Consider the following 14,069-nt stretch of genomic DNA (forward strand, 5'->3'; position numbering starts at 1 on the left):
CTATGGAAGAGATATAAGGAGACAGGTGAAGAGAAGATACATGAAGAGTATAAGACACAGGCCAGAAGAGTGATTAGTATGGTAAGGAAGACAAAGCTGGAAAATGAGAGGAGATTGGTCCTAAGATCCAAAGAAAATCGTAGGGAATGTTTTAGATATGTAGCCAGTAGGAGGAGAAATGACTGTGGAAGAATAATATTGTGGGATAAAAATGGGAATAGAGTGACTGATGCAGAGGACATAGGGAATTGTTCAATGAACACTTTATTGGAGTATTTCATCCTAGAGGAGTCAGTTTTAATGATGAGGGATAGGGCTGGTTTGAGGTTTAGAGGTACAGAAGGAAAGTCTGGGAGAAGGCACATGACTAGTGGTATATTACAGGATTTGGTGCTTCGTTCTCTGCTGTTTAATTTATACATCATTGATATATAAATTAAACAGCAGAGGAAATAGTTTAAGGCGAAATATTCAGTTGTTTGCTAATGATGCCAAGCTGGGAAGGGCAATTGATAGCCAGTGATGATGATGTGGAAATCCTACATTATGACTTAAACACACTAGTATGGGTAAAGGGAAATAGTTGCCAGTTTAACATCGCTAAGTTTAAGGTCATCTCACTTGGTGATGGAGAGACCACTTTACTATATTGATGGTACTGAACTGAAGAAAATTGATGCAGCCAGGTAATTAGTGACAGGGAATCAATTTTTTAGGGAGTTTTGTGGAAAACGGTTGTGTGGTCTTCTGCTGTTATGGAGATGCAGACAGGGATTTGAATTTTAGAGGACATATTGCAAAAATTGCCAACACAGCACATCAAATTATAAGGCTGTTGAAGAGCACACACACACTAACAAACAGTGAAAAAGAGGTTATTATTCTAAACATCTGGACAACTGGATGAATATTCTGGTCTTCCTTGGAATATAGAAGTGGTGTAGAGGATCCAGAAGGGTCTGACCAGTTATGTGGCAGATATGAGGAATGTTCCATATATCTGTGGCATTCACACCATTGACAGATAACATTGACACCAAAGAATTTTTTGAGTACATGGTAGGAAGGGAGAGATAAGAGCCCTCCACCCAAGAAATTTTATAAAAGTTTGTGTTAACACTAGATTCTTTCCTGGGATGGTGGTGAATGGGTGGGGGGAATGGGTTGACACAGGTTGTTGTGAATTATTATTATGATTCAGGCCTCCATTGAGTCACAAGACTCATCGTCAAAGGCCCATCCTAGAAAATACAAAGACTGTCATACCACTCCCTGAACTCATTGACTGATTATGCTCTTACCATTCTGTCAAGCTATGCATTTCATGGTTCCACCACCCTCTGTGTAAAGGAAACATGCTCACCCTCTTGCTCACAGCTTTCTTTTGTAAATTCCATCCCTGGAAGTTACAAAAGTCCCTTGTCCTCGCTCCTTCTCCCTATTACATAAAACAAAAGAACTCCCTAGTGTAACTACCTCTCAACAGTTTAAAAGTCTCAATCATATCAGCTCTTCTTCTTCTTCCTCTTCTATCTACCAGACTCTGCAGTCCACATTCCCTCAGCCTGACTTCATTACTAACGTTGTACAGTCCTGATATCATCTTTGTTATCTGACTCTGCACTCTTTCCACAGTTAATTTATTCCCTTCAAATCTTCAAATCCTGGGGACCAAAGTTGAGAAGAATAGTCCAAGTGTGGTCTGATCAGGGCTTTATACAATGGAATGACAACTCTTTTCTATTTGCAGGTCAGCATCCTTCTCAGTATTGCAGCAGTTTTCTGGGTTACCTTCAACACTTTTCAATATATTCCTGAATTTCAGGTTTCTTAAATCAGCCCCCCCCCCCCTCCAAGATCCCTTGCCTCTCCTACTTCCTCTCCAGTACAGTTCTGCTAACAAAGTATGCAGCCTCCTGTCGATATATCCCAAACTTGAAGACTTCACATTTTGCTGCATTAAACCGAAACCCAATTCATTTGCATAGTTTATTCAAATCCTCTTTCAGCTCCATTACATCTGCACTGTTAATACTAACACTTCCCAGCTTCACATCATCTGCAAACAGATGAATATCCCCCTTCAATCCATTGACAATGTCATTGATATAAAGGTTAAACAATACTGGTATCAGCACTGAGTCCTGTGAGGTCCACCTTGTAATCTTCTACTGCCTTGATTCAACTCCATCATATAGAACCTTCTGATTCCTATCAGACAGCCCATTCTAAAATCCAGTTCACTAACCTGACATCTAAAACCCATTTTCTGGAACTTGCATATCAGCTTATCATGTTGTACCCTGTCAAATTTCTTTGTACATCCAAAAAAATGGCAGACTATTCCCTCATCAACTGCTCTTTTCATCTTATTATAAAAGACAATCATATTACTAAAGCAAGAGCTCCCCTCAGCGAATCCATATTGAATCTCACAGATAACATTACCCTCATCTATCAATGCTGTACATCATAATGCTGATTACAGGTATAGACCATATTGGTTTGTTCATGTCTCATTATCCATCCAATATCCATTTTTGAGGTCTACCCTGCCTTCTCTTTCCATTTGGCTTATATTTTAGTATTTGTTTAGGATATCGGCATATCGGTTTACGTGTCTATCCATTTTGGTTTCATCATCATCATCAAATTCCTGCCATGTACCCTCAACGGGTGTACAGGATATGACAGTACTACATAAAAAATTTACATCATTACTAACTTCCTATCTACAGTTTTCCTCCAAATCAGTCTGTTACTTGTCAAGACTCCAACATTATCAGATCTTATACTTCTATCGTCTAAGGCACTTTGTACCGTATCAATCCACCTATATCTTGGTCTTCCTCTGGGTCGTTTTCCTGCCAACCTGGCAGAGAACACTTGTTTTGCTAATCTTTCCTCTCCCATTCTATTTAAGTGACCATACCACCTGAGATTAGCTCTGCTAACGCATTCCTGGATGCTGACAATGTCAAGTTCTTTCCTAATATCCTCATTTTTAATATGATATTGCCATTGATGCCATCTGTTCACGCCTCTAATCTTTCTCAGCACTCTCATATCTGCAGTCTCTAGTCTTCGGTCAAGTGTTTTACTTCTGACCCAGCTCTCAGATCCATAAGTTAAAACTGGTTTGAACACTGTCTTGTATACAGCTAATTTAGTGTTCCGACTAATTTCTCTCTTATTCCATATGAATTTATTCAATTGACTTCCCACGATACCAGCTTTGCTGATTCTGTTGTCTATTTCTAGATTTAATTTACCATCATCAGTAAAAATTGTGCCTAAGTAACTGAAATGTTTTACTTGTTCCACAGGTTCTCCATTCACAACACAGTTGACATTTTCAATGATTCTGCCTATTTTCATTGTCTTTGTCTTTTTATTGCTGACCTTCATACCATATCTATTACAACAGCTATTCAATTTAGTCAGAGAATCTTGCAGACTTGTCACGGATTTATTTAGAAGTATAACATCATCTCCGCATAAAGCAAAGAGCTGACATTAACATCTCCAATTTTGATATCAGGTTTAATACCACATTCCTTCATAATGTGATCCATATAGTTAATGAATAACAGAGGGGATAATGTACATCCTTGTCTCACACCAGATTTAACATTAAACCATCTTCCTGTACTTCCTTCAATTCTAACTGCTAACTTACAACTCAAATAAAGACTAAGTATTGCTTGATATAATGCCCCATTGACACCATATAACTGCAGCGTATTGAATAGTTGGCACCTTGTCATATGCCTTTTCCAAATCGACAAAACTTAAATACAGATCTTTGTTATATTCCCATGCTTTCTCAACTATTTGTCGTAAAGTGAAGATTTGATCCTGACAGCCTCTATTTGGCCTGAATCCAGCTTGTTCTTCACCAAGCTTTTCTTCCACAATTCTTCTCAACCGTTTCTCAAGTATACTTGCATAGATCTTGCCAGGAATACTCAGTAGGGAAATATCTCTGTAATTCTCACATTCAGTTTTATTTCCCATTTTATATATGGGTACTATGAGAGCTCTACTCCAATCATCGGGAATTCGTCCCTCAGTCCAGGCTTTCTGAACTATGCAATGCAGCCACTGTAAGACTTTTATACCACCATACTTCAGCATTTCTGGTCGAATATCATCTACTCTTGCTGCCTTTCCACATTTCAAGCCTTTGATGGCTTTTTCTACTTCAAGTATGGATATGTATTCCTGACTGCATGCCTGGTCAGTGTTTTTTATCACTGTGCTGTCATCACTGCTTGTTTCATTTAGCAGTTTTTCAAAGTAATTACTCAATACTTCAAGGATATCTTTTTCTCCCGTTTTCATATCACCTTTATCATCTCTAACTCCTTTTACAGCACTCTTTCCTCCATTCCTAAGCTTCTTCAACAACCTCCAGAATATTTTGCCACCTTCTTGATATTTATTTTCTATATTCTTGCCAAAATCCTCCCATGACTTTTGTTTAGCTAGTTTTACACCCTGTTTAGCTTTCTTACATTTGTCTCTGTATTCTGTAAGAGTAAAAGCTGACTTATTTGCCAGGAACTTTTGATATGCTTTCTTCTTTCCCTTCACTGCCTCTTTAACTTCCTGTGTCCACCAGGGAGTTCTGCTTTTTTTTATCCTTGCACACAACCTCGCCACATGCCTCTCTGGCAGAATCAATCAATGTTTTCTTCAGAGTTTGCCATTGAATCTCCAAGGTTTGATTCCTGTTCTCAAACTCTTTCATTTTCTTTTCAATAATCTTTCTGTATTTTAGTCTACAGTTCACATCTGAGAGCTGCTCAACTTTTATTCGCTTTAAAACTTTCTTACATGTTATTCTTTTTCAATATGAAATTCAATTTTATCCTGCTCAAGACTAAATAGTGATCGCTTCCAATTTCAAATCCTCTGTACACTCTGGTGTCCTGCACCAGGGAGAAAACATCACTATCAACAATAACATAGTCAATGAGACTTTTCTTATTCCTAGCCTCTTCTCTCCATGTGAATTTTTGCACATTTTTATGTTGGAACATGGTGTTAGTAATAACCAGTCCATGTCCTGAGCAGAAATCCAACAGATATTTGTCATTATTATTAGCTTTGCTCTTTTCTCCAAATTTTCCCAAAATATTTTTATATGTCTCACAATCATTTCCTACTCTGCTATTTAGATCCCCAACAAGGACCAACTTTTCATTTTTCATTGTGTCAGTGGCTTTTTCTAAAGCCTCAAAAAATTCCTCCACTTCTACCTTAGTAGAACTTTCTGTGGGACCGTAGGCACAAATAAGTCTCATTGTCCAGTTCCCCATTCTCATATTTGACCACATTACTCTACTTGAGACTGACTGCCATTCAAGAAGATTAGCCTTGTATTTTGTGTTGAATACTATGGCTACTCCTTCTTTTCCTTGATTGTCATTGCCTGAATATAACATTTTGTATTTATTGCTCAGAAAGATCTCACCAGTTTTTGTCTTTTTTGTTTCAGTCACCCCTATTATGTCGATCTGGTACTTATCTAATTCCTCAGCTAGCTCCATTTCTCTGCCATTCGGGCGTCATACGTTGATAGTACCGATCTTTAACTCTGGTGATGTTGAGTTGGGGTTTGTTTTCAGATTTGTTCCAGTAGCTGACTTTTCGCTGTTCGCCCTGGTTCCCTAGCGAAAACAACGGGGGCCTTGTTTAACTGGGTGACGCCCCAGCCGGCATGAAATTTTGTCATGTTGTACCATCATTTTTTATTTTGGTTTAACCAATAAGAATACAATTTGGTCAGCTAAATCCCAAATTGCCAGCCCATCCTCAGTATCAAAGTAGATACCCAACAGGGTGCACCACGAGAAGGTGAGGATTGGACATTAGGTCAGAAGCCCTGGTTGGTTCTCCGCATTCCTTTAAAGGCTATGTGGAGGTCTCCTCTCAGTTATACAGCTTTGACCCTTAAGCACCCCCCATTTTTGTTTATAATTCTTTAGTTTTTAAATTTTAGTTTTTCTTCTATTGAATTTGTTTTTAGTTCTTTTAAAATGTCTTCATTCTTTTTTTTTTTTTTTGGTCTAATATTGTGTATTTTGCAGTTCTTCTCATAAATTTCATTTCACTTGTTTTTATTCTTTGTTTATCTTGTTTGTTTTTTTTGCCCAAATTTCACTGCCATGTAATAATGTGGGCACTACTAAAGTATTGTATATTTTCAAGTGTGTTTCTTTTTGTACTATATTTGGATTGAGTGTTCTATTGAGGCCTATAGTCTGTAAACATTTTGAAGATTTTAATTTTGTCTTTTTCTCCTTCATATGGTATTTCACGTTCAAGATAACTGAAAATATTTATCTGTTCTATTATTTTATTATTAATAACTATTTTACTTCTAACTGGAGTTTGTCCTCAAAATGCCATTGTTTTAGTTTTATCTATGGAAATTTTCATTCCAAACTGTTCTACTATAATGTTTAAATGCTGTGATTCACACTAATTTCTCCAAGATCTTGGAGAAATTAATGAGAATCATGTACAGCATTTAAACAACATTCATCAGTAGTTGTCAAACTGGTCTATAGTTTGACACTTCCAGTCTGACCACTTTTATGCAATGGCACTATCTTACTCTCCTTCCGCTCCTTGGGTGCCTTTCCTGTGACCACACTCTCATTGAAAAGCCAGGTTAAGGGAGTTGTCAGTTCTTTAGCAGATTCTCTCAAAACCCATGGCAAAATTACATCCAATCCCACTGCTTTATTGACATCCAGAGTACTCATTACTTGAAACACACTCTCCTCTTGCACTTCCATAACTCGAACCTGCCCTATCCCTCTAGTAGTAGTAGATAGGAAGTTGAAGTTCAGGGGTCATGTGGCAAAGATTGCAAATACAACTCAAAAGATTATTTCAATGCTGAAATAAATGTTCACATGTAAAGATAAGGATGTTATTTTCTCTTTTTACAAGGTCTTGATTAATAATTGAATACGCTGCCCATTGTTGTAATCGACTTGCAGGCAGTTTTTTTGACCGGTCATAAACAGTGGTATTTCCTTTCCACGCTTAGTACATATTAATCCATTTATCCACTCTGATGCTAAGTGAATTCCCTGATATGTAGAACTTGCGCATAGGATCTGTACCTCTGCGCATGTTATACACCCCAAATCTCCATCCTTACAAAATAACCAATTGTATTTACCTTTGAATGCTATCCATTGGTCGAGTGTCCAGCAAGTCAACAAATCTTTCCTTTTGTTCAACGTATTAATATTATCACATTGCGCTTGAAGGGAATCCAGTGTTTCTGTAGATTCGTTGCAGACTTCTTTCTCTTCAAAAACTACACACAAACTGTCATTACACACTCATTTTGTGTTATCACTGTCATCTGAGCTATTTTTCCGTTTAAAGAAGGTACCAATGTACTTATCCATAGTTGAAATAGTAGGCCTACATGAACACAATAATATTACACGATTTTCTTTGTGCTTCTCACGATCACAAGCTCTGATAAACAACTACTAATCTGCTATTCTGTTGTTGGTTACTGACTGTTGCTAACCAGAAAAGACAAAATATTCTTACAAATCTGTAAACATTTTGCTACATTATGCTGCAATAATGTTTGCTTGTCAATCACTGGAAGATAGTGCATTACCAGAAGCTCCAAACCTCCCCGTCCCCTTCATCCCAAGTTCATAATCAGGTGGCTGTTGATATTGACTTTATATACACATTCAAAACTGTAAACAGTTGTTGAATAATAATGCAATAATGTAGGCATAATTACCATAAAGGGAGAAAAGTAACAAAAAAGTTCTGGGACCGGGTCCCTGGCTGAAAATAACCACTGATTCTGATATATTGGAGTGAGTGCAAAGGAGAGTGTTAAAAATTATATCAGGATTGTGGAATACTGATTATGAAGACAGATTGAGAATTTGTAGACTGCAGACACTAGAAAACAGGAGAAAGAGGGATGATATGACTTACAAACTTCTGAAAGGATCATACAAGATTTCAATTGATGGAATTTTTTATTTTATTGAGGGTGGGGAAATGACAAGAAGGCATCCTTGGAAGCTGAGAATGAAGGCTGCTAAGAAGGGGGTGAGGGCCTAGATTTTTCTCTCAGAGAGTGGTGCATGATTGGAATGGATTGCCATTGGATGTTGTGAGTGGAACAGTGTGAATGAATTCAAGAATAAGTATGATAGCGTGTGTGTGTGTTTAGTATCTCTGACTCCCTGGAGGTCTCTCTTAATAATAATAATAATAATAATATTCTTCTCACTGTCTTCTCATATTCCAGTTTGCCTTCCTTACCATACTAGTTACTCTCCTGGCCTGAATCCTATATTCTTCATGCACCAGTTCTCCACCCCCTTCTTATATCTTTTCTGTAACCTCTTTTTTACCTGCATTTTCTGTTTGATATTGTTTGTCTTTCCACCAAATTGTGTTCCCTTCTTTATGATTCCATATACATTCCTTTATCTTTGATATTCCTACATGTTTCTTCATCTTCCAAGTCAAAACCACATGGTCACTCTCTGCATTTGGGGGGCAGATGTGCCATCTCAGTTGTAATCAGCTCTTCTGATGCTATGATCAAATCCAAAACTCTTGAACTTTGTGTTCCTTGTATTATGTGTTGTGTGTTGTGAATTTATGTGTTATTCTTCTTACTCCATGGAGATACCTGTATAATAATACTTCTACTTCAGCTCTTTCACTCACAAAGCATCGGAGCAGAGGCATTATTATATTGGTAGAAGAATCATTGCCAGAAATCTATTATTCACACAGTAGCCATTATCCACACAATTACTGATTACACCTCTGCTTAAGCTCATTCACTTATGAAGTACTCAACAACCCTCTCTGGCAATGCTTTCTCCCCATTCACCACAAAGCAAAAATGTATTTCAAACACCTTTCTGACTACATTCTTACTTGGTGGCAATTTAACTTGGTGGCACCTTGTTCTCTCTCTTCTTGCCATGTACTGAAAAAAAGCGTTCTGTGTCAATCCTAAAAAATCCTTTTAATATGCATCTATCATGTCCTTCTCATTTTCAAATAATATCAACTAGTTTTTGAAACCCACCAACCAACCTTCAATCTATTCTCATAAGGAACAATCCACAGACTTGCTACAATGCTTTTCACTCACCTCTGGACCCTCTCTATTTCTTCTTTCCCATGGAATCCGATTGACCAGATGTCCATGCAGTAGTTCAGATATGGCCCTATTAAAGCATTATAAAGGAGAACAGTAACCTCTATCCCTGCTTATTAGTGTGTTCTTCAAATCCTTGTTTGCAATTACCCCAAGTCCCTAGACTCATTTGTTTCCTGCAGTTCATGTCCATCAATATAGCACACAGCTTGTGATCTCTTCTTTCCAAAGTGAATCACCTTACTTTTGGCCACATTAAACTGGAAGCTATTTGACCCCATATACTGCTAATCTGATTAAGTCATCTGTCAGGATCTCTACATCACCTTCATTTATTGGGAGTGGTGCTAGTGTCAACATAGCACGTGGTGGTGAATTTGAGCTCTGCAGAAGAAAGTGATTTTCATTCGGTGAATAGTCCATTTTTTCCCCCGTTTTTCTACGTTTTTGAGTGCTAAATTGTTTCTCTGAATATGAGTGTACTTCAGTGGTTGTTTTTTGGAAGTTAGTTGCTGTTGCGATATAATATATTTTGGTTACCATTGGAATCGAATGCATAACGGTGGAAGACAAAACGAAGCTAAGTTTTCATTACTGTATTTAATTATATTTCATTTTATTTAGTGTACTTAAATGTTTTGTTTTGCTTGTAATTGTTTGTACTTTTTTTTCTATTAATTTAACGGAATTTATTAATTGAATAATTAATGATTACGCTACTCGGCAGTAAGGAATGATGGCGGATTCAGCTGCAGTTGCAAGCGGCGTATCGCCAAGTCCTCTGCCATTTAAGAACTCTATTATAAGCAGTATCATAAGGGACTTTGCAGCATGCAGTACTTGCGGCAAGTATGCGTCTCGGGAGTTAGATATGTGGCTTGTTAAAGAGAGCGGAGAGCGCATGTGTGCAAAATGCAGGCAGTGGGAGGAAATAAGTGTCGAATTATCAATATCTGACCTTGTTGCTCCAGGAATGGGGAATGAATGTAGGAAGACAAGTAGTGTGATAGGAGAGAATGAAAAAAAAATATATGAATGAGAAAATAATAGTTGATAGTGTGGAAGGCGTGAGTGACTGTGAAAGTTTAGGAGATGGTTTTGTTTGGGAGAGTGAATTTATATTAAGAGTGACTGACCTGCAGAGGGAGATAGATGAGCTGAAAGAGGAGGTGGAATGTCTTGTGAATGAGAGCAGAAGTATGAAAGATAAGATTAGGAGAATGGAAGAGATAAATGCAAGCCGAATCAGAGTGGGGGGGAGAGAGAGAAATTTGGGAATGTTAGAAAAGGAGAGAAAGGAAACAGAAGAGAGGTAATGAGTGAGAGGTATGTGGGTGCTAGAAGAGGAGAGAATGGAAACAGTAGAAGAGAGGGAATGAGAGAGAGGTATGGGAACGCTAGCAGACGAGAAGGTGGAAACAGTAGGAGAGATGGAATGAGAGAGAGATATGAAAGTGCTAGAAGAGGAGAGAATGGAAACAGTAAGAGAGATGGAATGAGAGAGAGATATGGGAATGCTATAAGATGAAAGGATGGAAACAGTAGGAGAGACGGAATGAGAGAGGGAAATGGATGTGATAGAAGTGGAGAAAATGGAAACAGTAGGAGAGAGAGAGGTATGGGAATGCTAGAAGAGAGAATTGCAGTAGAAGAGAGGAATGAGAGAGACCTATGGGAATGAAAGAAGATGAGAGAATGAAAACAATAGGAGAGAGAGAGAATGGTAAGAGGTTTAATGTATGGCGACTCAATGATTCGTGGTGTTCAAGATAGGATGCGTGAGGAGTGTTTGCCAGGAGGAACAATAGAAAGGGTGGCTATGGCAATTATGAGAGGTGAAAGGGTGGATGAGATGATTTTGATGGTAGGAACAAATGATTTGAGTGGTAATGTAAGTCGGGCAGCGAGAGATATGAGATTTTTGCTTAAGGCTGAACGGAAGAAGACAGAGAGAGGAAAAATAGTGTGCGTGTTGAATAGGTATGATAATGATGAACTGAGCAGAAGAGTGGTGATATTGAATGGCACAATAGCGAGAATGTGTGACAAGAGGGGACTGGTATATGTGGATGCTTGGAGTGCATTTGAGGAAAGAGAGGAATTGTATGCGAGAGACCGCTTACATTTGAATGAGGAAGGACGTAGGCATCTGGAGAGATTGCTGTTCTGAACGAGCCAGTATGTCCCAGGGAGGATGATAGCAGGGGCGGCCTCTTGTGGGAATGGATACTTGGGAGAAGGGAGACGATGTCAGGTAGCACTGAGCCCAGTGGAGTCTAGAAGGGATAATGCTGGGTATAGAAACAATGGCATTTATATGCTTTATACTAATGCCAGGAGTATCCGGAATAAGGGAGAGGAATTGGTGGCGCAGATAGCATCAGCCTGGCCAAAAATTATTGGGATCACTGAGACGTGATTGACAGAAGGAGATATAACAACAGGAATAGAAGCTGGGTATAGCATTTTTCGTCAGGATAGGAGGGGAAAGCATGGTGGTGGGGGTACTGCTTAAGATAAGTGATGACCTATGTCCTCTAAGAGTGGAGGCTTTGGAAGAAAGTAAGACAAATGATGTTGAGAGCATATGGTGTGAGGTAGAGGTAGGCAAGACAGGATATTTAGTAGGGTGTTGCTACAGACTCAGGAGCACAAAGGTTGGGGGACCAGGAGATGTTGAGACAGTTGAGCATGGCAAGTGCAAGAAGAACGATTATTATGGGAGATTTTAGCTACACTAGTATAAGTTGGAGAGAGGAAGATGCATGTAGCAATAGGGGAATAGAATTTCTAGAATTCATGACGGACAAATGTCTTAGGCAACATGTAACATAGGGAAAAAGAGTTTCAAGAGTTTTGGATTTGGTTATAGCATCAGAAGAGTTGATAATAAATGAGATGACATCTCTCCCACCAGTTGGAGAGAGTGACCATATGGTTTTTACTTGGAAAATGAATAGACATGCAGGCGTATCAAAGAGACGGGAACTTGTATGGAATTATAAAGCAGGTGATTATAATAGTCTTAGATGTCAACTTCAGGACGTTTCATGGAGGGAGGAATTGGAAGGGCGGGATATCATTAGTGCGTGGGAAATTGTGAAAGAATATTTGTTAGCAGCAATGGTAAGTTGTATACCACGAGAGAAGAAGAGGACACAATTTGGAGTAAAGTGGATGACAAACAATATTAAACAGGAATTGCATGCGAAAAAGAGGCTATAGAAGAGATATAAGGAGACAGGTGAAGAGAAGATGCATAAAGAATATAAGGCACAGGCCAGAAGAGTGACTAGTGTGGTAAGGAAAGCGAAACTGGAATATGAGAGGAGATTGGCCCTAAGATCCAAAGAAAATCCTATGGAATTTTTTAGCTATGTGGCCAGTTGGAGGAGAAATGACTGTGGAATAATGATGTTGTGGGATAAAAATGGGAATAGAGTGACTGATGCAGAGGACATAGGGAATTGTTCAATGAACACTTTATTGGAGTATTTCATCCTAGAGGAGTCAGTTTTAATGATGAGGGATAGGGCTGGTTCGAGGTTTAGAGGTACAGAAGGAAAGTGTGTTTCAGATACGGAGTACTCTGTATGTTAGTAAAGCTTTGGGCCTGGATGGAATTTCACCACGAGTTTTGAGAGAATGTGCCAGGGAACTGACAGTGTCTTTAACCTGGCTTTTCAATGAAAGTTTGGCTTCGGTAAAGGTGTCCAGGGAATGGAAGGAAGGTAAGATAGTGCCATTGCATAAGGGTGGTAAGAGACTGGAAGTGTCTAATTATAGGCTAGTCTGTGTGTCATCAGTAGTTGTTAAGATCTTGTAGAAGGTAGTGAGGGACCATATACAACATAGGGCAGATGAGGGTAATGTTATCTGTGAGAGTCAACATGGATTTGTGAAAGGGCACTCTTGTTTTACCAATATGCTAGCTTTTTATAATAAAGTTACAAGAACATTAGATGAGGGAAAGGCATATACTGCAATTTTCTTAGACTTAGCAATGGCATTTGATATGGTGCCACATGATAAGCTGATATTTAAGTTGCAGCACATGGGTCTGGATGTCAGATTGGTCAACTGGTTTCAGGATTGGCTGTCTGATAGGTATCAGAGAGTTGTGTATGGTGGAGTAGTTTCAAGGAAGCAGAGGGTTACAAGTGGGGTCTCACAGGGCTCAGTAGTAGGACCTATATTGTTTAACCTTTATATCCATGACGTTGCCAGTGGAATGCAAGGGGATATTCAGTTGTTTCTGGATGATGCAAAGCTGGGAAGGATTATTAGTAATGGTGCAGATGTGGTGGCATTGCAAGACGATTTGAATAAGCTGTATAGATGGGCAAATGAATGGGGATGTCGATTTAATGCAGCAAAATGTAAGGTCTTGAGGTTTGAGAAACATCGATGGGATGCTGCATACTCTATGGGAGGAGTTATACTGAAGGAAGTAGCGGAGACAAGAGATCTGGGGTTGATGATTGATGGAAACCTGAAATTCAGGGGACATATTGCAAACGTGGTGAAGGTAACACAGAGGATTGCTGCAATTATGAGAAGGACACTGACCTGCAGAGATAAGAGGGTTATCATTCCGTTGTATAAGTCTCTGATCAGACCACACTTGGACTGTTGTTCCCAGATTTGTTCTCCAGCATTTGAAGGGGATAAATTAACTGTGGAAAGGATACAAATACGGATGACAAAGATGGTTTCAGGACTGTACAAGGATAGTTACGAGGATCGGCTGAGGGTGTGTGGACAGCAGAGTTTGGTGAATAGAAGAAGGAGAGGTGATATGATTGAGACTTTTAAACTGTTGAGAGGTGGTTACAGGGTTGACACTGTGGAATTCTTTCGCTTTGTTGAACAGCGGGAAGGAGTG

The 14,069-nt window shown here is 38.9% G+C and overlaps 1 protein-coding gene across 1 annotated transcript in view; it reads left to right on the top strand.

Moving 5' to 3' along the window:
- Positions 1-627: 627 nt before the first annotated feature.
- Positions 628-14,069, top strand: part of LOC150106258 (beta-scruin-like) — a 361,294-nt gene continuing 347,852 nt past the window's right edge. The window contains exon 1 of the mRNA XM_090392967.1: positions 628-686. Coding sequence (XP_090249093.1) covers positions 628-686 — 59 coding nt within the window. The remainder of the gene's footprint in view (positions 687-14,069) is intronic.

The sequence above is a fragment of the Typopeltis vanoorti genome, chromosome 5 (assembly GCF_054136105.1).
Source record: "Typopeltis vanoorti isolate ZY-2024b chromosome 5, IOZ_Tvanoo_1.0, whole genome shotgun sequence".
In the NCBI taxonomy this organism is placed as follows: Eukaryota; Metazoa; Arthropoda; class Arachnida; order Uropygi; family Thelyphonidae; genus Typopeltis; species Typopeltis vanoorti.